General features: G+C 40.5%; 2 protein-coding genes across 2 annotated transcripts; one reads left to right on the top strand and one right to left on the bottom strand.

The window, feature by feature from the left end:
- Nucleotides 1-8,497: 8,497 nt before the first annotated feature.
- Nucleotides 8,498-12,594, top strand: LOC134213307 (thioredoxin domain-containing protein 17). Its single transcript, XM_062692255.1, has 3 exons — nucleotides 8,498-8,825; nucleotides 9,370-9,448; nucleotides 12,307-12,594. Exons 1-3 carry the CDS (start codon nucleotides 8,654-8,656, stop codon nucleotides 12,458-12,460), a joined length of 405 nt encoding a protein of 134 aa, XP_062548239.1. The 5' UTR covers nucleotides 8,498-8,653; the 3' UTR covers nucleotides 12,461-12,594.
- On the bottom strand, nucleotides 12,507-18,657 carry LOC134213305 (vacuolar protein sorting-associated protein 52 homolog). Its single transcript, XM_062692254.1, has 5 exons — nucleotides 18,167-18,657; nucleotides 17,053-17,779; nucleotides 16,870-16,988; nucleotides 13,997-14,117; nucleotides 12,507-13,237 (listed from the first exon to the last, which is right to left on the bottom strand). Exons 1-5 carry the CDS (start codon nucleotides 18,538-18,540, stop codon nucleotides 12,608-12,610), a joined length of 1,971 nt encoding a protein of 656 aa, XP_062548238.1. The 5' UTR covers nucleotides 18,541-18,657; the 3' UTR covers nucleotides 12,507-12,607.
- Nucleotides 18,658-22,156: the final 3,499 nt, after the last annotated feature.

The following is a 22,156-nucleotide window of genomic DNA, read 5'->3' on the forward strand; positions in this document are numbered from 1 at the left end:
GCTTGGTGGCAGTATTGCTTTATTACCATGGGAGAAAGTCACTAATTGCGAGCTTGAAGGAGTTGCTCCAAGCCCGGGCTGGTGTAAGTTGGTGCACGGATGCGCCGCACGAGATAACACAGCTGATCACATCGTACACAAATGGGCTTGTGGCTGATGGAGTGCTGAATAAAATCGTGGATTTGCTGGGGGTGTTGGACGTAACGAAAGAACTGGACGTTCTGACGACGAATCGGGCGCTGGGTCCGCCGAAGCATTTTCATCAGGTGCTGGATTTGTTCGAGAAGATTCGGGTGCTGTTGACAACGTGTTTGTTTAACTAGGCGACACAGTGCGGGCTTCCACAGGGAACGACAGTGAAGTTGATCCGATATTTGGCCAAGTACAAGTCGACGGTATCGAACGGAGGAGTGGACAATAAGATGCTGGCGCAGCAGATGGCGTTGATGTACGGGTTGGATATTACCGTGATTCAGAGCCGGGAGGATGGGGAGGAGGTCGTGAAACGGCTGTCAATGGTGAGGGATCCAGAGTTCGTCGAGAAGGTGATGGATTCAGTGTGTTCATGTTGGGAGTGCGAAGGTTTGCGATCGGTTTCGTTGTTCACGTTTGGGATGGATTTTTATATATATTTTATATGTATAATTATTTTTAAATTGGGGGGAAATGCTTATCTAATCTTCCGGTCAATGTCATCATATAGTGCATATACTCCTGTATATATACGATTGTGATGCATCACCAGTGCTACGATGTGCACGTATTACCTGGCAATCTAACTGCATTGATTGTCTGCCTTTTCAGAATTCCCAATAATATTCCGTTTAAATATCACAAATGATGGTTAATTGTTTGTGCTAAGGGAAAGAAAAGTGCAGTGGTATCGGCCAAGTTCCCCTGGCGGTGCTAAAATGATAAGGGGAACAATACCTAATTTCATTTAAATCTTTTAGTATCATTAGTGATTAGCACGCGTTATTATTTTATGTGGGGGCACGCATGGAACATATTTTTCAACGCGGGTGTCAGGCGGCTGACCCATGCTCGACCAAAATAGTAAAATTTAGCTAGAATATTTTAATTTTGTTTGATTATTTTTATTTTATTTTTATTTTTGCCATCAAATGATTAGGAGCTTATTTTCAACATCACATAACGCAAGAGAGGGTAAAACTCTGCGTTGCATAGAAAAGTTTAGGAGGTCCCAGATTCGGTGCATTGTTGCACTGTCGTGTGGGGCATGGTTGTCCCGTGTCGTTTATGGCGATGTCGTTCCCGCATCTATGACGCCTTTGCTTGAACAAATCATTTTATGTAATGGCGGGACATGGTCATAATTCATTCTAGTTTTCAAATATTTTGGTAGATACTTCTTAAGGCTGTCAAGGCGGTGTGAGGGACATTGCCTATGAGTGGCAGAGGCGACTGTGCTCTGGGCGGCAGCATGGTGAAAGCAGTTTCGGGATAGTTAGGATTCAGTTTTCAAACTTAAGAGAATATCTAGAATAATATTATATTTTGATGAGCCAACCTCCATTTTTTAATCACGAGCTTTATTTAGTAGCATAGGTTATCAGTACTCGCAATATACTTAATTCGGTGGGCACGCTTGGAACACATTTTTAACTCAAGTTCGATCAAAAGTGTAAAATTTAATTGATTAATTCTAATTCAGTTTAATTATTTTAATCTTTCTACGTCAAATGTTTAGGTATTTGTTCCCCCACCCCTCCTGCTCCCTCCTTTTCTATTTTATGTTTCCAAACTTAAACCAACGTGATCATGCTAATCCCAAACTGCACGTACCTATATCATATCAATCTACATAGCTTCTTCGACAATCATCAGAAAACGGATTTCAATCATTTCCCTTCTACCATAAGTATAAATCATCTGAAAAGTTTCTAAGCTATAACAAACTCTATCGTTGCGATCCCGAACTGTCTGAACATCTATCATGTACATAAACACAACCGTTTCTATCTCTACAAACAATTCTCTAATAAATAGGTTCCATAGCAGCCGCTAGAGCCGGAAGCGGTAAACAAGCCGCTCCACATTCTCCTCCTCTATCTTCTATTCTCTCACAAGTTTACTAGCCTGAAACTGAACTGTTTCGGACCCCTTATGGGTCTGAAGCAGAGGACAGGACGCTCGAGCCTACCAGTCAGTGGATGGAAAGGTCCGTTGTGATAAAGGGTCTATCACAAGCCTCGGATAACCTGGAATAAGTTTTCCACGAGTCGAGTTCACATTGATTTCATGAGTTATATAAATTAATCGTCACGTTGAAAATTTAAGCCAGCAGTGTAAACGTATTGCCTAATGTCATACAACGTAGATTGGCCACGGCCCGGGGATACGTTGAGTATAACAAGAATAACAAGAATATATGTATAATTATTTTTAAATTGTTTTTTCTTATTGTATATAAATATAGTTTTCTTGAATAAAAATAATATATGAAACGAAACGGAATATTTATTTTGAATACGTAAAGTGACATGCTACTACTGACATACTAGACTCAAATTGAAAGCGCGCATAACTTGTTGTTTTGAAAGCCAAACTGTTAATTCGAAAGTAAAATACACATTTAGTTTTGAGAGGAAAATGTCATTTCAAAAAGTCAACTCCTGTGACAATTCTTACTGATGTGACATTCTTGCGCTTGTAGATTTAACAGTCGTATACTTTCTACTGAAAATCACTAACGAATTTTCTTAACTTTACTAACGTTTCTTTGACTTTTACCAACTATTTTTTTTTGTGTGTAGGGAATCTTTTGAGGACTTATGATATTCAATAGTTTTGGAAGTACTTGAAGAACACATCCCAGTGTGTGATGTAATGTCGAGAAGAAAATCACAAGATTCCATAGGAAATCACTTTCTATAATAACTTTATATGATCAGATCGAAATCCTCCAGCAATTTCAAATTGAAGTTTCCATCGATTCCAAGAAGAATAATGCAGGCATTCCGTTCTGGTTGTTTACAGATTCTATTCGTAATCTTCATGGATCTGAATCGGAAATATATGTATAGAAGGATTCTATTGGATACCTAATCTGGGAGAGAATATCAAAAGGATAAAGCCCCAAACGCAATACAACGGAACGGCGACGGAAACGGCAAATTTGACAGAAAATATATGGGCTAACTGTCAAATTTTCCGTTTCCGTCGTCGTTCCGTTGGATTGCGTTTGGGGCTTAACAGTCGGATTCCAGGAAGGATTCTAATCGGCATCCCAGAGTTCAGTCGGATTACCTTAAGGCACACAAGTCAGAAACAGTGAAGAATTCCAGTCAGAATCGCTTAGAAATTCCATTCGGAATCGCTAGAGGTTTCCAATTTGATTCTATTAAAATCCATAAAGAATTCCAGTCGGAATCACAAAAAATTCCAGTTCAAATTCTTGGAAAATTCTATTCGGCATCCTTGGAGGATTATATTAGGCATAACTAAAGGAATATATTTGAAATCCTAAGGGCTTCTCTGGGAATCCCTGAAAGATTTCATTGGAAATCCCTAGAGGGCGCAATTTTTGATCTATGAAAGTTTCTTTCGGTATACCTGAAGTATTGCATTCAGAATATTTGGAGGATTCCAACCGGAATCGCTACATGATTCCATTCGGAATTTTTTAAGAACTCAATCCGGAAACCTTGAGAACTCTCAGAATTTCTGGAGGATTTCATTGGTAATCTTTGAAAGATTCCACTGGGAACCTCTGAAGCATGCCATTTGTGAATCTCTACAGAATTCGTTAAGGATTTTTTTATGTATTCTTGAAAATATTCCATTCGGACCCACGGAGCGCTTCAATTCGAAACTCCGAGTCTCCGATCACTCCCAGAAAAATCATTCTTAGATACTAAAATGGGCGATACGTGGCATATAGGAACGGATACATTCATAAATAATGGAATATGGGCCGCCCGGGAAACGGATCGAGTTTCCGGATGGGTCGCAACATATTACAGAAAACCCAAATTCGATTCGACCGGTGTGCCGTGCGGCTTGGGGGGTTTTACACTGTATTTGGGTTTCTTTCCTCAGGACGGTAACCGCCGTCAAAGTGGATGTCACCATTGTCGAAGATCGTTCAAACCGTTTCTAAAAAATAAAAATCGTTAAGTAAAAACTTATTTCTCGATTTTCTTACCTTACCACAATGAGACAATCACTGTGGAAGTGCTATATGTAGATGAACACCAAGCTGCGAGGCGTCAATATCCCATGACAACTTTTGAGATCATTTTCCAAGGCTCTCATAGATGTGAAAAATTTGTCCGCAGTACAAAAAGCACGTGCTTTCAAAGCATTCATTGCCACAATCCACCGCGTGGTGGACAAATATTCAAAAAATATCAAAGTAGCTTTTTTTCTGCTTATTATTCGTTGCGTTGTCACCCCATAGAAAATAATTCAAATTTGCTGCCCACGAAGCCATGATGAAAATAAATCAAGCATAATTTTTCATAACGACGTATGTAACAATTATGAGGATTCGAGAAATCCTTTGCAGAAAGTTGGCAAAACTTTTTCTAAAACTGTTTTAAAACTAAATCTTTTTTCAATACTTTTTCCCGCTGGCATGCATCATTACATGACACGTAATAAGCGTGCTTCACAGCAAAGCTCAGTTCATTCAAATTCACTGTGAAAAACGATAAAATTATACATACACCGGTATGCTACACGTACGTCGGTGTACATTGGTCGGTTTTCCATAGTTGCACGATTGACGCAACTGCAGTTTTGTTTTGTTTTGCTTTTTTTGTTACATAGGTCGCTCTCAGTTCCCATATGTTAAAGCGACGTATGTAACAGTGAGACTTCAAAAATAGAAATTTTTACATACGTCGATTCGCAAAAAGATCGAATTAAAGAATTTTAAGATTTGAAATCAGTAAAATCGATGCGTATTATATAAAGCCGCGTGTGATTGTCACGTTGTATTAAAAACCCCGTTTTGTTTACTTTTGTTACATACGTCGTTATGAAAAATTTTGCTTGAAATCATCGAAATACCGCCTCACCCATAATGGCTCGCGAAGTTTTCGTATAGCTCAGCCACCAACCTACGTGTATTATAACATATTGCAGCGGAGTTGTGTCTTATTAGCTCATTTGACAGGAGCGATCGCCCACACGTAAAAAAATGTAATGTTGTTTATTATTAATATTTCTAATACTTTTTTGCCAAAGCAAGCGCTTAATCCCAAGTAACCACTAAGCCGTTAAAAATGACATTAATTCGGTTCTATAGTCGTATTAAAGGGGCCCTCCTTAGCCGTGCGGTAAGACGCGCGGCTACAAAGCAAGACCATGCTGAGGGTGGCTGGGTTCGATTCCCGGTGCCGGTCTAGGCAATTTTCGGATTGGAAATTGTCTCGACTTCCCTGGGCAATAAAAGTATCATCGTGTTAGCCTCATGATATACGAATGCAAAAATGGTAATCTGGCTAAGAAACCTCGCAGTTAAAAACTGTGGAAGTGCTTAATGAACACTAAGCTGCGAGGCGGCTCTGTCCCAGTGTGGGGATGTAATGCCAAGAAGAAGAAGAAGAAGTCGTATTAAAGACATGGTCAACAGTGTTGATAAGATCTATATTGAACTTGAGTGCTGCTCTAAAGCCGCTTTTGGCGAAATATTCGGCTGATATAGTGCATGCCCCTTAGGGTGGTTCAAAAAATCGATTTTGCTCCACAGTGCTTATCTGATTCTTTATCATGTTCTGAGTGTCCCCTGAAAATTTGAGCTCATTTGGATGAAAACTGATTTAGCAAAAGCCGTTTCAAGTTTGCATACAAATTAGTATGGGGAAATTTATTTTTTCATTGTGCTGTTAATGACGCTTCCCCATTAGGCGCAGGTTAAAAGAAAACCTACATAGCTAAAAGGAACACTCAACACCTTTCACCCAGTGAAAACCGCATCTTAATTAATCTTTCCAATAATTAGTAATCGAATTTAATCTATACCGTGGTTTTCTGGAGCTAATTGCATAACTCCTCAACAGGCAACATTGTTGCTCGTGGCGCGAAAGATAGCACACACAAATTCAGGCTACTATGTTGCCCTGCACATTTCAGTGATGCCCTCAAAGAAGTTTAACGATCATGACTAAAGATTCGCATTCTATCTTAAAATCGATTACTAATTATTGGGGCAATTAATCAACATGCGGTTTCCGTTGGGTGAAAGCTGTTGAGTATTCCATCTAGCTATGTAGGGTAAAGTGCCCAATAGTGGACCCCTAACCAATGGTGGACCCTGCAGCCAGTTTTGCATTATTACAGTACAATGTCAACATTTTCCTATGAAATTCCATCGGGAGAACCTACCTTACAGTCCTATGATTTGATTATATGCATTGGAAATGCTGTAGAAAGTTAAATTAGATGATTTTTTACAATTCTATGAAAAATAAACACGAGAGTGTCCATTATAGGAATATTTTGGGGGGTCCATAATAGGGAAGAAGAACGTCCCGAAACGGGACATGAAAATCAAATGAAGTGTCGACTATAGGGAAGCAAATTCCTATTATGGACCCCCAAGGGGTCTACTATAGGGCGAATTCAGTTAGACTTTAAAATGTTAATTTTGACGAATAACGTTGTGTATCTGGGTGTTTTATGTATGTATCGAGAAGAGGAGATGCAGAGCTTGTTGTTCGATATCAAGCAGAATTAATATGTTGAAAATTTCTACTCATTATGACAGGAAGAGCAAAATTCTGCTACTAGGGGGTCCACTATTGGGCATTTTACCCTAGGTTTTCTTTTAACCTGCGCTCAATGAGGAACCGTCATTAACAGTATAATGAGAAAATAAATTTCCCCATACTAATTTGCATGCAAACTTGAAACGGCTTGTGCTAAATCAGTTTTAATCCAAATGAGCTCAAATTTTCAGGGGACACTCAGAACATGATAAAGAATCAGATAAGCACTGTGGAGCAAAATCGATTTTTTGAACCACCCTAATGCCCCTACTATTTTCCATGTCTATGCGTAAATGTCAAACTATTTAGACGAGTTGGAAAACGAAAAAAAAAATGAAAGGAAAAATATTTATTTACATTCTGAAGCGTTCTATCTTTTTTCTTCCAGTTGGGACTCGATGATTTTTTTGTTAATTGTATTAAACTCCGGTCTTGAACTGTGTTTAGTACGATGGATCTGGATTTAGCTGGTGGCTGAGTTTGCCATCTGATCCATCTCCGTACTGAGTGGATACATTGCTGGGAGGGGTTAATAAACGGAAGATTTCTATCTGCTTTCATGTCAATGGCGAGGAAAGTGTTAAAAAAATATATTCCGTAAACGAATTATTTATTACTATCATAAGCCAAACGGAACTTTTCAAATTAAGTTTATTTAAAAGGTGCCTTTCAGCGAGCCTTTCAGGTGGGAATTAATATCAATAATAATAATAATTAATATAAATAGAAGAAATCCACACTTCGCGGAACATGGATCATACATTCTCTATACGAATGTCATCAATAATATTATTCCTGCAGGTTTTCTAAAATATATCTGCCCTAATGCGAGTGAAAGAGATAGCTTTTAAAATTATGGGCGTTATTGTTTATGATTTCTCCCAAACGTCATACATGATAGCTCTAAATTGGAATTTAAGGTTTTCTTATTCGGCTTGTATCCACAGAGCTGATTAGCTTTATATCCAAGCGTTATATACCGATATAAGGTTTATTTTGCTGCTTGTGGTCCATACTGCCAATAAGCACTAGAAAAACCTATATAGAACTTAGAAGCACTGAAAAGCTGTTATATGGTACAAATGCGGCTTATTACAGTGCTTAACGGTTACCTGGGATGACATGTATAAAAAAAAACTTATACATCACATTAGACACATACATTCGGAAACTTATACTTTTCATTAACTTATGAATGTTATTAGCTTTTTGATATGGGATCACTCATTAGGTGGCATAATGAAGAGTATAAGTATTTTCGAATGGTTTTTTGCCATAACATATAAGGTTATTTTTTTACGTGCACAAAAGCGAATGACCGTTAAAAAGTGTCGGACAATCAGAGAGCGCCAACGACACGTCGGTTCGTCGGTGAAAAAAATGCCAATAAGAAGTCACTTGAAAAGGCCTATAAATACAGTTTTGAGTGAAAACAACCCACTTTGAAAAGTTTTGGTTTTCAGTGTACCATCATCAAAATTTGAGCGCCCGCGGAGTCGACCGAAGTCGAAAATGTGACAGCCAGCAAATTAGTCATCTTTCAGAGTTATCGCAATGAAAATAAATACTAAGGTATGGAAATCCATATATTGTGTGCGTGCCTTTCGTGTATGGCGAAAAAGCTTTCACTACTACATTCGAACGAGCTCCCATAAGAAGCCGTGCAAATATGTACGTCACCATTTGCTGTTTACATTTTCCATCATCCACTAATACACTTGCATTTGGTCTTCTTCCTCACCTTCTATCTATTCTCATTGGAGTTATCGAGTGTGCGGTGTGACGACTGTGATCTCCTGCAGGTGTATGCTCGAGGTGTCCGGATAAAGTGCAGTTCAGTAAAAGTTTAATGAGGCGTAACAGCGTACATTAGAAAGCAACAGTGACCAAGCGAACACATCCGATTTCTTCCGTTTATGCGCCTCACTCGTACTGTTTTCAGAATGGTGGTCCGACATAATGCCAGTGGTTGGGACGAGTTCGTCAAACTTGCCGAAAGTCTCGAACCCAAGGGTGAACCGGTGCATGTTTTCTTCAAGGGCGATAAGGATGAGAAGGGAGACAGCTGGTGTCCGTACTGCGTCAGAGGTAGGTAAATTAGTTCTGTTTTGTCGGGAGTGTTAATAGGCTTTTAATGAAAGTACATATTGTTATTGAATGTATCATAATTATATAATTAAATGAGTTAGTCTATCAAACATTGATCACTAAAGGTATGTTTGTTATTAGATCCCGCGTACATATTTTAAATGTTGATGTATTAATTTAGTGTTTTAACTAAAAAGCTGATGAATTCAGCTCAACTTTAGCTCGTTTTTTTTTAATTTATTGTTTTGGAACCGGAACAAATAAATTAAATCATTTCTCGATGACTTGCTTAAATTTTTAATAATTCTAATTAATATGACATCATTCCTCTGCACTCTATAATAGCACGAAAAAGGGGATTATTTATTTACTTCAGATACCTATGTTGTATCAGATAAGATAAGCTGTTATGTGATATATGCATTAGGCTCGAATATAAAACAATACCTAAGGGGTTACAACATTGTTCATCATCATTATCGGTCCCTTGAAGCCCATCACAAAACTATCGACATAAGTAATCAATGATGTTTTTTGTTTTCAGCGGCCCCGGTTGTGGAGGAAGCACTGCCGTTGGCTCCGGACAATAGCCACTTCATCACTGTTGTAATCGATCGTCCTTTGTAAGTATTGAAACGCCAGTTTATTACCATTTTCTTTTATGGCTCTACTCTACATTGCAAAGAACATGGCTTGCTTTTCAATTTAGTGTTTGAATAAAACTTTTCATAGATTTTAGTGATATGCTAACCATTTGCATGAAAAAAATATGTTTCGTCGTGTGGCGAAGCACAATGAATGCAGGGGTCTTGAATGTTTTCCTGCCTAAAACTTCCAAGACCAGACCCAAAATTTACTACCCAGCTCCGGATTGATAATCCTTTGGTCACAAGGGTAAATGGAGACTAGCATCGTCTGCATGAACTTTGCAAATAACGTTTTATAGAAACAGTTAAAGAAAATATAAAAAAGTTATAAGAGGTGTTAGTAATAATAGATGTTTGATTCGTCATACTAAAAATTAACGATTTCGCGTTGTTGTGATGAACTTCCAATCAGGGTTTAATTTAAGATATATCTTTTTTTAAATCTATTTAAACTTGTTTACAGTTGTGCCAAAAAAAAATTACACAAGGCCAAACAAGTGCGAACGAAGCGTGCTTCCACAACTGACTATCAATTGATACACCCAGTTCTTTTTTTACATGGGTGGGTTTAAATTGATTACAACCTTTAGCGTTAATGAAACTATGAGTTAACCCCATGAAAAAATTCACAAAAAATCAAAGAAAATTCAGATGGTATTTCAGAAGCTGTGAAATATCAGGTTAATCAGGAAATTAAAGAATACCAACCGTGTAAAAAAAAAATATTGGTTGTACCGTGAAGTACCCTAATTTCGCGCACTTAAGATCTGACAAGGTTAAAACGTTAATTAAAAAACATGTAGTGGCCATTTGGAAACATTTGCTACATTACATAGTAGAAGGATTCTAGGTTCTCAAAAAAATGTTACTTGCAAATTTGGCTGCTATTTAAAAAAAAAATGGAGTATGAATCCGAGACCGTTGTTCTTCTTAATGGCATTACATCCCCACACTGGGACAGAGCCGCCTCGCAGCTCAGTGTTCATTAAGCACTTCCACAGTTATTAACTGCGAGGTTTCTAAGCCAGGTTACCATTTTTGCATTCGTATATCATGAGGCTAGCACGATGATACTTTTATGCCCAGGGAAGTCGAGACAATTTCCAATCCGAAAATTGCCTAGACCGGCACCGGGAATCGAACCCAGCCACCCTCAGCATGGTCTTGCTTTGTAGCCGCGCGTCTTACCGCACGGCTAAGGAGGGCCCGGAGACCGTTGTATGCTCCTTATTTCGCGCAAGAAAATGTGATAGTTCCTAATTTCGCGCAAAAGTATTCCTAACTTCGCTCATGTTTGGAATTGAATATCGTTATTGGTTTGATGAAATATTATAAATTAACCAATAGAAGTATGCATCCATTGTTCAAAATATGCAGATAACGGTATCAGACAGCCGTCAGTGACCCATTCTTTAGTCGAAATGGTATGTGCCTATATTTCGACCCTGGAGCTTTGCTTAGATTTAACTTCATGCATTTTAGTTGACACAAGTCATAACTCCTAAAATATCGTTTGCTTCTGAAATATTAACCATATTTTAAGAAAAAAGGTATTGTATGAGCAATGTTTAGCTGGTGTATAAAAAAAGTTTAAATTTTCTAGACGTCATGAAAGAAAGTCTTAAATTCCTAAAATCTCTTACATAGGACATCTTCAAATATGTGTTTTATTCAAGACATTTTCAATATTATATACATACAAAAGCTGCTGTAGTTTTATCTTAAGTTTAGCATCATTTTACACATCGCACATTTTAGCATCATTTTACACATCGGATTTGGTAGCTATTGCAGGCACTGATCTATAAGATTTTTCAAGTCAACATGTCGGTGGTTATCCGCCTGAAAATTAGATAAAAAGCGTATGGGAATGAACTTTTCGGGTTCTATTCAGTGTAAAACTGTCCTGTGTATTATATTGCTTTTGTTTCATTAGAATGTTGCAAATGAAACCACGCAACAACAATAAACGAAATTAGGCACCATAATTACTCTCATATACCTAATTTCGCTCACAAAGCGAAAGTCTAAATAAACACAAAATACATAAAATTTTACACTTTTCAATAGTAATGACGAATAAACATATCCAACAGAGCATGGATACAAATATTTCCAAGAAGTAGCCATTTTTGTGCAGTAAAATCGTTTGTTTACTTGGGTCATGTTCTTCGTCGCTGTGCTAAGCACAAGCAAATATGGCGGTCGATGGGAGGATCAAATTGAAATAATTTAATTTGGTGTACTAAATCAAGTTTGTTTTTCAAATTTTTTCGTGAAAAACATTCAATAACAATGATATTTTGTAATCCTCCTGATTTTTCAATTTTGACTGGTACCTAAAAATTGAAAAAAATAAATGATTTTATAATGCGCGAAGTTAGGGCGCGCGCGAAATTAGGGCACATCGCGGTATTACTTTTGAAACACCTAAAAAATGCATTACATTCTGTGTTGTACGTCGGACCAATTTTTGCTTTCAAAACCATTGAATCATTGTTGATTTATCAGTCTGTTCGGAAAGGCGATAAGAAATGTTTCTGATAGCAGCGAATACCACGATCAGACTATGAGCTTTATCATTTGATAAAGTAACTTGACATCAATGTTCAAATATCAAGTTTGCACTACAAATCATGTCATGGCGTCTCATGTCAAGATTTTCTATATCAAGTGATATAGCCCAAAGTTGTAACAAAAATTGAACATTATCTAATTTCCTATTCACATTTTAGTTCCACCCTACTATTCGATGGTCGCTGCCAATCCCATTAATTTTAAATATTTTTTAAAATTTTATCTATAAAACTATCTTTTATTATTATTTTTTGCAGCTGGAAAGATCTGAACAACCCTTTCCGCAAGGATCCTCGGACTCATCTTGTGTTTTTGCCAACTCTGTTGCGCTGGAAGTCCCCGCAACGATTGGACGGCGAGCAAGTATCCAATAAAGATTTGGTCGAGATGCTTCTATCCGATGAAGATTGAATCAGTTTGACTTCGGAGTAAAAATCTCTTCAGGTGTTAAATGGCGTTAAACTGGAAAAGTGTCATACTTATATATTTTCTAAAATAATAAAATAAATATACTGATTTGAATTCTATTCTGCTACATTATATAATTTGCCTTGTTCCTTAATAATTACTTTTATACTTTTTGATTTCAATCATAATAACGTGGATGTTGACGAGTTGAGCTCGTGCACTCGGAGTCAAAAGCTTGTAGAATTTGTGATAGTACTGTACCAGCTGGGCCAGTGCCAACTGCAGTAGCTGCGCTCCGGTCACAAGTGATGGGAATGACAAAAATACCTCGCGGTTCAGTTCCTCCAGGGATTTTTTCCAATTGGTCGAGAAATTCGCTACCAATTGCAACGAACGTCGCTCTTGACGCTTGAACTCCTCGGTGTGTTCTTTCTCCAGCATCTGCTCGCAGTCCTTCACGTACTGGATGATACCACCGAGATGTGGCGCCAGAATTTCTTCGACGTATTCGGAACTGCGAGTGCTGAGCAGCTCGCGGAATGCTTCGGCCTCTTTCGAATTGTCCCGGGTTCGTTCCATCAGGACGCCCAGAACCAGGTCATAGTTGTTGATCAGATAAATAAGTTGCTCTTTACGGGTGGTAAAAATTGCTGCCATACGAAGCATGAAACATTTCACTTCCTCTTGCAGCTCCAACAGCAGATGGCTCACCAATTCGTTGGGGAAGTTTTCCGAAATTCCGACAATGGCAGCGGAAAATTCCGCATACCGGCGGGTAATCTACGGGTTGGAATATATGTTAGTGGGTAATTAAAAAATAAATATTTTGAGCCTTTTAGTGGAATGTCTTCACTTGTCATGAGAAGAGTTTAAAAATATCCCATTAGAAATACGCTGCCGTGAATCGCATATCTGTCCCATCTTTGCTGGGTTTCCTATTTATATGGGACAAATATGCGATTCATGGCAGTACGTGATACGTATAGACAAGCGTATACGGTAATTCGAGTCAAGTACGAGACACAAAAGACTGCCTTACTGTTGAGGTCGAAATACATATCTGTCGAGATACAATTAAGGGAGCGTCCACAAATTACGTAACGCTTAGAGGGGGGTGGGGGGGTTGGTCGAAGTGTGACGACCCATACATAATTTTTAGATGTTTCATACAAAAAATGTGACATAGGGGGGAGGGGGGGTTGAAAATGCCTCATTTTTGCGTTACGTAATTAATGGATCTTCCCTAAGTGGTGGAAGTAAATGGGATAGTTCTAAGTTCTACCTCGTCTTATGACAGAGTGGTGTTAGTCGAAGTATTTTTTTGATAAGGAACTGTTCACGAATTATGTAACGCACCAATGGACAATTTTAGACCCCACTCGAATCTAATCACTTCCTTTTTGAGGATTTTTTGACCTTCCTTCACCTCCAACGTTACGTGAATCGTGAACAGTCTTATTATCAATATTATCAATACTTGCACAAGCCTACAACAAGATAAGTTTTTGTATAATGATAAAGGAATAAAAATATACTTACATAATGCGGGCCAGTTTCTTTGGGGAACTTAGTGGGGTCGCACTCCTGAATGCTTTGGATGTTCATACGAAAAACATGTTCAAAACGTGGCCAAATTACTGCTTGTAGATTGTCCCAGTATCTGACAACAATGTGAGATCGTATCATTCGTAGATTATTGATGAGATTTTTTAAAAGTAATGTTGATTTTAGTTGTTTTTTTTTCACACATGCACATTGTGATTTTAATTCAAGTCCTGTATAGCAACTCGCCCGGACGTGTATTTGGCTTCAAATTCGTATTCTTCCTCTTCGCGCGATGGCGCTATCCTCTCCCGGTCCCAGTATGGGAGACTCGGTGGCCATTCCATTCCGGTCGTGTAAAAGCGTACTGCTATTGGAGGTGAGGGAAACCTCTCCAAACACAATTTGGCGAGCCAGGTTTTTGTTGCGTTTTGACATGTTCAACTTTCTACTTGTTCGATTGAGTTGAACGTGATGGGCATATAAGTGTTTGATCAAAGCGGTAAAAGTTTAACTGTTTTGAAACGATTTTTTTTTTATGCCAAATGTTTTAGAAATGCATAAAACTTCGAGATCTGATGTTATAGCAAATCGACGTTCCATTCATTCCTAGCATACAAAGCAATACGCTTCGTTTGTAGATGGCAACATCGGCGATCCGTCGAATAAGAAGAGGAAAACCCAACAAACAATTTTGGCTGAATAAGCTAAATTTTTAGCTGAAGAAGACTATTTCTGGCCGAATAAACGCTTTAAGCGAAGACCACATTATCAAATTGATAAAGTGGTCTTCGCTTTAAGGCTCCCCGCTTCCATACCAACGGCGACAGAATCGCTGTCGCCAAGCGATAGAATCGCGTCACGACTGTCGCGTCGCATGTGTTTGGGGGAACTCTTCCGAAGTTTGTTGGGGAAGCATCTGCCGCAGGTACAACTAGAAGGAAGGAGAAGTGCCCGCATGTGTTCAATGGCGACCTGCCGGACGTGCATCCGAAAATTCGCCAGTTTATTGCCAAGGACCGGAAGCAGTGTTGGTAAAATCACAGTCATACATATCAATCATCGACACGCAACACGCTTGAGTTATTCATGCTGAAATGCATCTTTTCACTTGAGTATTTTCCAAAAATAAATCATTTCGGTTCAAAAAGCCCTTCCTTGCGAGCAGACTCGTTTGCGATTTTAAAGGAATGCATCACGCTTGAATTATTCATGCCATGTGCTCATGCTAAAACGCATCGTTTTAACCATTATCAAAAAAAAAATAGGGGCTTTCATTATTTTATGCGGCAAACGTCAGTTCTCTGTTTTTTTTTACGAAGTAGAACAAAAGAAAACCTACGATGATTCAACTCATCCATGAGTTGGGTGCGTTACAACTCATGATTATTCAAATGAGTTCATGAATTTTAAGATTATTAGTTTTTACCAATACGGGTCGGAACTTCCGGAAGTGCACCTTCCGGCTCTGCAGCGAGGGCGGGAAGATGATGCCGGAAACAAAGAGGAGAACCACAAGCCGGTGGCAGAATTCTTACGGTCATGATTTTCCTGGCTCAAAGGAAATCAAGGTCCTGCTGCGTGGTCTGCATCATCGATCGTCATGACCGGACGAAGAAATACCGGAATCAGCTCTACCTGATTCATCTAAATCATGGGTTCCATCGCGTGAAAGGAATTTTTTTCATTGTACACTCATTTACTGGTCAATTTAAATATTCATTAGTTAGCCAAGCGATAATCTGTGGCGCGGGAATCGGTTTTACTCGAGTTTGATGATTGCACAATACCGCCATCTGAATCGCGAATAATCATCAATTAATCACCTTTATAAAATATGATGATTAAATATGAATCCGTCCACTCAATTGAAGGTGAAGATTCGATCAGCTGATCGAAACTGTCTATTAAATTGGCTTATCGCTTGTTTAGTTGGAATTTCGTGGACACCAATTTCAACGCATGACGAATCAACCAATTTGATCCGTAAAAATCGGTACTACCGACTAAGTATGTATAGTGACTGATCGGCCAATGACTGCTGTTAAATTCCCATAAGCGAAGGTGCAACAATCGGTTATCTCGCATCCGATTTCGTCGGGGCAATTTTCTATGGGGTCGTTAATGTTTGCACGATTATGAAGATCCTATTGAAGAGAAAGGAGCGGCATTCGTTGGAGAAAAGAACAGGAAGATCAAAAAGTTTACAGGAAAGGGTCACCAACCACTGTGGAAAGAACGGCCACATGCAAAAAGATTGTTGGAATCCATTATGGGGGTGGCGGTACTGTTCGATGATTTTTCATCAAGGCGTCGTGGGCAGCTGCTGCCTCGGCTACTGCTGAATACTGAACCAGAATCAAACCGAATTTAGAAAAACTGCGTATTTTGGATGTAAAGCGATCGCCTGAGTTCCAAATTAACGAAGAAGGAACCTGGAAGTAAAACAGCCGAGAAGGCGTTTTGATTGGATACTCAGGCGTTCTTCTATCGTTAATGAACTGTTAAATACTTGTTCGTTAAGTTCTGCGTTTCATTCCGAGTGCCAGATACATAAATCTGAAATTCTGATGTTTCATGAATAAGTATTCAGTGTGTTATATTTGTGGTTTTGCCTTTAGCTTACAGCAAAGTTGCACTACAAAGCTATTATAATTTCACAATAATATACCATTTTTGATAGAGGGCTCATATGATGAACATTATTCATATTTACCTCAGAACATGTTACATACAGATGGACTTGACCGAGTGGAGTGCAACAAACTTCATTCAATGGCAAAATTTTCATAGTTTGCAACAGGAGTTGCATTTGAAACAGAACAAGAGCCAAGGGTGTGCCTAATTTTGAACTCAACTAATGTATTTACCTGTCCAAAGCGGGGACGCATCGCTTATGACACATCAGCTGGTAGCGCAGACACAGTTGAATGCACAGGAAAAGGGCAATAGTATCGTAACAGTCCTGTACGTATGACTCGAGTGTTTTCTGAAACAAAATCCAAACGTTAAAAACCATACATAAACCGAAAATTTCACCGCAATGAACCTACAATCAACAACGCCATCGTTTTGCCCATTATCTGATTGAACAGTTCCTGGGCTTGAGGGCCTCGCACAATGAAAAACTCTGTTACGAACAGATACTCCCGGCAAGCATTGTCCACTAGGGCGTACTGCTCCGACCGAAACAGGGACTCGTACGGATAACGAATCTTTTGCTGGGCGTGCGGAACTATAATCGGTGCTTCCAGTTGCTGGTTCAGAACGTCACCGCGATCACCGATCGAGAAAACCGTGCTCTTGTTCTTGAGGGAACTGGTCTTGGAGAAAATGCTCCTCGTTACGGTGTCTTCCAGGCCCATCAGGTCGTCTTTGGACACGGCTTCCTCGAACTTGAGAGCCCCCAGCCGGGTCGAGTAGCTCTTGAAGTAGCTGTAGTAGATCTTACTCATCGTGTCGATGTATTCGTTGCATATTTCTTGCGCAACCATTCGCTCGTTCGAAAGTATGAACTCGAAGAAAAATTTAAACTTTAGCATGGCATTCTGCGGAATCTGGTAGTTGGTCATTGGTTTGCGGAACTTGTAGATTTGCTCCATCAAGTATACCCTCAGCTTGGTCATTGCCTTGATTTTCAGTTTTTGCAGCACATCGCTAACATCTTGCGACGATTTCGACTCCTTGAAATTGAGCTCCTTTATCAAACTGAGCTTGTGATTCAGTTCATTTAGATGAATTAGGAATTCTTTCTCGGTTACAGCTGTGTCCATAATTGTTCTGGAAAAAGTTTAATAGTTCATTGAACAGACCACGTAAACCTTTACAATATGTGTTTTAGTGAGATCAAGGGAGCAATCATTGCAGTAGTTATTCGGACGGTCAAAAATGCTTCATGTTAAGATTCTAATATGATCGGGGTTCTGCTGAACCGCACCAAGCGGCTTTTTGACTGACTTGTAATACGTTCGAAAAAGGAAAACGTAAGTCATTTCACATCAATTCGTTTATTTGTTGTAGGATATCCTCAGATATAGAGTATGAGGGATAACCAATACGATTTGTAATCAATTAAATCTGAATATTTTCAATTTAGGAATATTTTCAAATTGATTGAAACTGGCTTACAATAATTATTCTACTATTACAAGAAATTATTCTACTTACGTTATCATTTCCTCCGGCACTGCCATATCTTCAATAAACTGCGATAGCTGAGCCCGAACCGACTGCCGATTGGTCAGCTGCACCGACATCGAGACGGATTTTTTCTGCAATGTCGTAATTTCGGTACTGATGTTGTTCAGCGCATCCTGGATGTCCATCAGCATCGATTCCATCCTCTCCAGAATGTTCGACGTGTCCCCGATTTGGTTGTGCAGACTGGCAATGTTTTGACTCTCCTTGATGTAGTCTTCAATGGAACGATTTTCAACTTCCTTGAATTCCTTCTCGATCTGGGCCGAGTACTGGCGTAAATCGGTGCCCGTTTTAAGTATTTCCTGCACTTCCTCATCCTCAATTTGGTCCGAGCTAGACATTTCCACGGAATTCACAACTTTTACGGTGGTATTCTAATTTTTTTTCTTTTTTTTGCAATGCAAAAGTAAATAATCATCACAAAACAAAACTCCCCTCTCATGTGACATGCAGATGCAACATGCAACTGATGCAACATTTCAATGAAAATAAATACTAAGGTATGGAAATCTATATATTGTGTGCGTGCCTTTCGTGTATGGCGAAAAAGTTTTCACTACTACATTCAAACGAGCTCCCATAAGAAGCCGTGCAATTATGTACGTCACCATTTGCTGTTTACATTTTTCATCATCCACTAATACACTTGCATTTAGTCTTCTTCCTCACCTTCTATCTATTCTCATTGGCAACATTTATAAAAGCACATAAACAGTGTTGCCACGCATTTAAATCTTAAAAACTTTTCACGAAAAAAAATATTGCCTGATTTTCTCAAAATTGCACGCGGCGAACCCTTCATGAAAGGTACGCCGCCGCGCTCTCTGCACCCCGTTTACTTGATTCTTATGGGTGAATAGCATTGCGGTGAATAGCATTGCGGTGTATCGTTTGGCGCGGCCGTACCTTTCGACAGTCATTCGCCGCGTGAAGTTTTGTGCAAGTACCCATTTGGGAACATTACAAACGCCGCGCAGTGTATCATATCCAGAAAATCTGACAATATTTAATTTTGTTTTTGCTTATGGATTAAATTATAGATAGTGAAATTCTACTATCTATAGATTAAATACCTATTTTTGCCTTTCTCGTACAACAAAGTTGTACCGAAAGGCTATCATTTCACTCCAAAAACGGACTTTTTATAGCATCCTCGGAGACCCATAGTGTTATATACCGATCGACTCAGCTCGACGAGCTGAGCAAATGTCTGTCTGTCCGTGTGTATGTATGTGTGTTTTTTTTCTTCTTCCTAAGCAATGGAGGGGGAATCTGCTCAACAGACATCCTGGGTTGTCCAGGAAGTGCGGGGTTAGGGGCCACCACCAACAGCAAACGAGGGAGGCAGGACTGCATCCCCGACCCGCTAAACCGTTTCCATTTCCGCCAAGCCCATCGTCCCTTCGGTACAACCAGAAAGTAATGCTTCAAAGGGGGGCCAGTGCATAACGCACCCTCGAGGTTAGCTGCGTGTCCTTGCAGCATCGAACATCGTGACTCGCTTTTTTAGAAAAACACCATGGTATCGTGCCAGCGCATTGCCGACTTTCCAGGTGGTCTTACCACGCCCTATGTCCTCGGAAGGTGGGAAGGGTAGACTTCGCGCCTGCTTCCCTCTGCACGACTGGTATCAAGAATGATGATGCCGCGTAAACCCCAAATTTACCTCTCTGCGATAGGGCCTATTCGCCAGCACACAGAGGGACTTGCCGACGCGGTGCCTACGCCTGCCCCAGCCTTGACGAGGACCCCTTTCCGTCCTCGGGCTCGGAACCCGCCCGGTTGACCGACGCCGCGAAAGCGATGATACCATGTTGTTCTTCACGCGGCCACTTGTTCGATAAAAGGATCGGGTTCGACCATACCCATGAAGCCGACCATGACCCATGAAGCCGACTGCGAACCCTTGGACCACCTCTTATTTGCGCCTGAACTAGCCATTCCTCGAGTCCACGCGCCACCTTCTGTGTAGCTCCGAGACGATTTGGACGATAGCCGATAAAACGGCGTTCCAGCCAACTTCATCTTTACACATCCTCCGGACTAGGTTGTAGTGTCCAGATCACATGTGGCAAGCATGCATGTGGTCACGCATTGTGCGAAAACGCGGGCACACGAATAACACGTGTTCCGCCGTCTCCTCTAAACCTGCGCACACCGGACACTCGGGCGAGGCCGAGTGGCCGAACCGGTGTAGGTACTGTCTGAAGCAACCATGGCCTGTAAGGACCTGGGTCAGGTGGAAAGTGATTTCTCCATGGCGCCTCTTGACCCACGTACCTATCTCCGGTATCAACCTATGTGTTCATCTACCCTTAGTGGAACTGTCCCACGCACGCTGCCATTTGACCATTGAGGCCAACCTGACAGTCCTACGGATGCCTCTCGTGCCGCGCATTTCGAAGCACTCTATGTCTTCACCTATAACGATGTCAATAGGCATCATACCGGTGATGACGCAAAGTGCATCGTGCGACACGGTACGGTACGCGCTCGCAACTCTTAGGCACATGAGCCTATACGTACTTTCTAACTTCGTTCTGGAGTTAATACGCAGGGCCGTGCCCCAAGCTGGCCCCCCATACCTCACTATGGACAGAGCAACGCTAGCCAGAAGCTTGCGCTTACTGGCATAAACCGCAGAGCCACAGAGAAACAGACGTCTCACTCAACATATGTTCCATCGTACACCTTTTAAACGGTTTATTTAACTTTTTGTAGGTGGTCAATCGGCCACCGATGGCGCTTTCATCGATTTTGCTTGTGTTTGACGTTTGCACACTACCACCATCTGGTTGCCGTTTGGCCACTCACCGGGATTTTAGCATTGGGCGACAATGTTTTCGTGACGATGATTTTGATTGCATTTTGTTCTAAGTGAGACGTCTGTTTCTCTGTGGCAGAGCTATTGGACATCATCCGGGACAATGCCACTATAGCTGTGGAGGCACGCTTGCAGGCGTAATTGACGTGGCTACCAAAGGTGAGCTTATCGTCGATCATTACCCCCAAAAGTTTGATGGAGCGTTCAGAGGTGACCGTGCAGTTGCCTGCCCTTATCACCGCTTGTTGCTCCGACTTTCGGTTGTTAACAACAACCACCTCAGTCTTGTGGTGAGCCAGTTCTAACTTCCTGGAACTCATCCACTCCTCCACAATTGCGTTCGAGTGGGCTGCAGTCAACTCCACCTCTTCGATCGATTCGCCGTAGACCTCCAGCGTAATATCGTCAGCGAAGCCGACGATTACCACGCCCACCGGGAACTTCAACCTCAAGACACCGTCGTACATGACGTTCCATAACACCGGACCCAGTATGGAACCTTGCGGAACCCCTGAGGTTATGTCAACGCACTTCCGACCTGCCTCCGTGTCGTATACCAGTCCTCGATTCTGGTTACTCGATAGACCATCCGCATCCTCCGTGCGTATCAACAACCTGTTGAGGATGATCTTCTCGAGCACCTTCCCCGCCGTATCAAGCAGGCATATTGTCGGCGTAGCACCAAGTTAGAATTCGGAAGTCGGCACTTCCGAACCGAACTTTCTTCCGAAGTTTTATTTGTCAAACTAATTGATGCGTTGTTTAGCGCATCTTTAGGCGAATCCCGCACTACTTCCGAAGTTGGGAAAGTTGCCTCTATCTGGAGAAAAATCCAACTTCGGTATAAAAAGCGTTATAAATTTATTCCGGATAGACAATATTGGTCTATATGCCGACGGATCCCCCGATGGTTTTCCCGCCTTTGGCAATAGGACCAAGCTCTGCCTTTTCCAGGCATCTCTGCATGACAGTTTTTAAAACTCTTCCCAAAAATTCTAGAATCAATTTAATTAAAAACGGTAAGCAGTACGGGGATGGACTTTTCTTCTACTGTACAATAAACATAATGCAACGTACACACCAGTCAAGCAGTTTGACGAACATTGACTCCACCCCCATGAAAACGCTTCGTT

Source organism: Armigeres subalbatus, chromosome 2, assembly GCF_024139115.2.
Source record: "Armigeres subalbatus isolate Guangzhou_Male chromosome 2, GZ_Asu_2, whole genome shotgun sequence".
Lineage (NCBI taxonomy): Eukaryota > Metazoa > Arthropoda > Insecta > Diptera > Culicidae > Armigeres > Armigeres subalbatus.

Bases quoted from the DNA above. Each gene is read 5' to 3' on its own strand.
- LOC134213307 (XM_062692255.1), top strand. From the start codon at position 8,654: ATGCGCCTCACTCGTACTGTTTTCAGAATGGTGGTCCGACATAATGCC. The intron at 8,826-9,369 runs GTAGGTAAATTA...TTTTGTTTTCAG, and splicing joins GTGTCCGTACTGCGTCAGAG to CGGCCCCGGTTGTGGAGGAA. The intron at 9,449-12,306 runs GTAAGTATTGAA...TATTTTTTGCAG, and splicing joins GTTGTAATCGATCGTCCTTT to CTGGAAAGATCTGAACAACC.
- LOC134213305 (XM_062692254.1), bottom strand. From the start codon at position 18,540: ATGTCTAGCTCGGACCAAATTGAGGATGAGGAAGTGCAGGAAATACTT. The intron at 17,780-18,166 runs GTAAGTAGAATA...AACTTTTTCCAG, and splicing joins GTGCCGGAGGAAATGATAAC to AACAATTATGGACACAGCTG. The intron at 14,118-16,869 runs GTAAATACATTA...CATTGTTGTCAG, and splicing joins TGCGTCCCCGCTTTGGACAG to ATACTGGGACAATCTACAAG.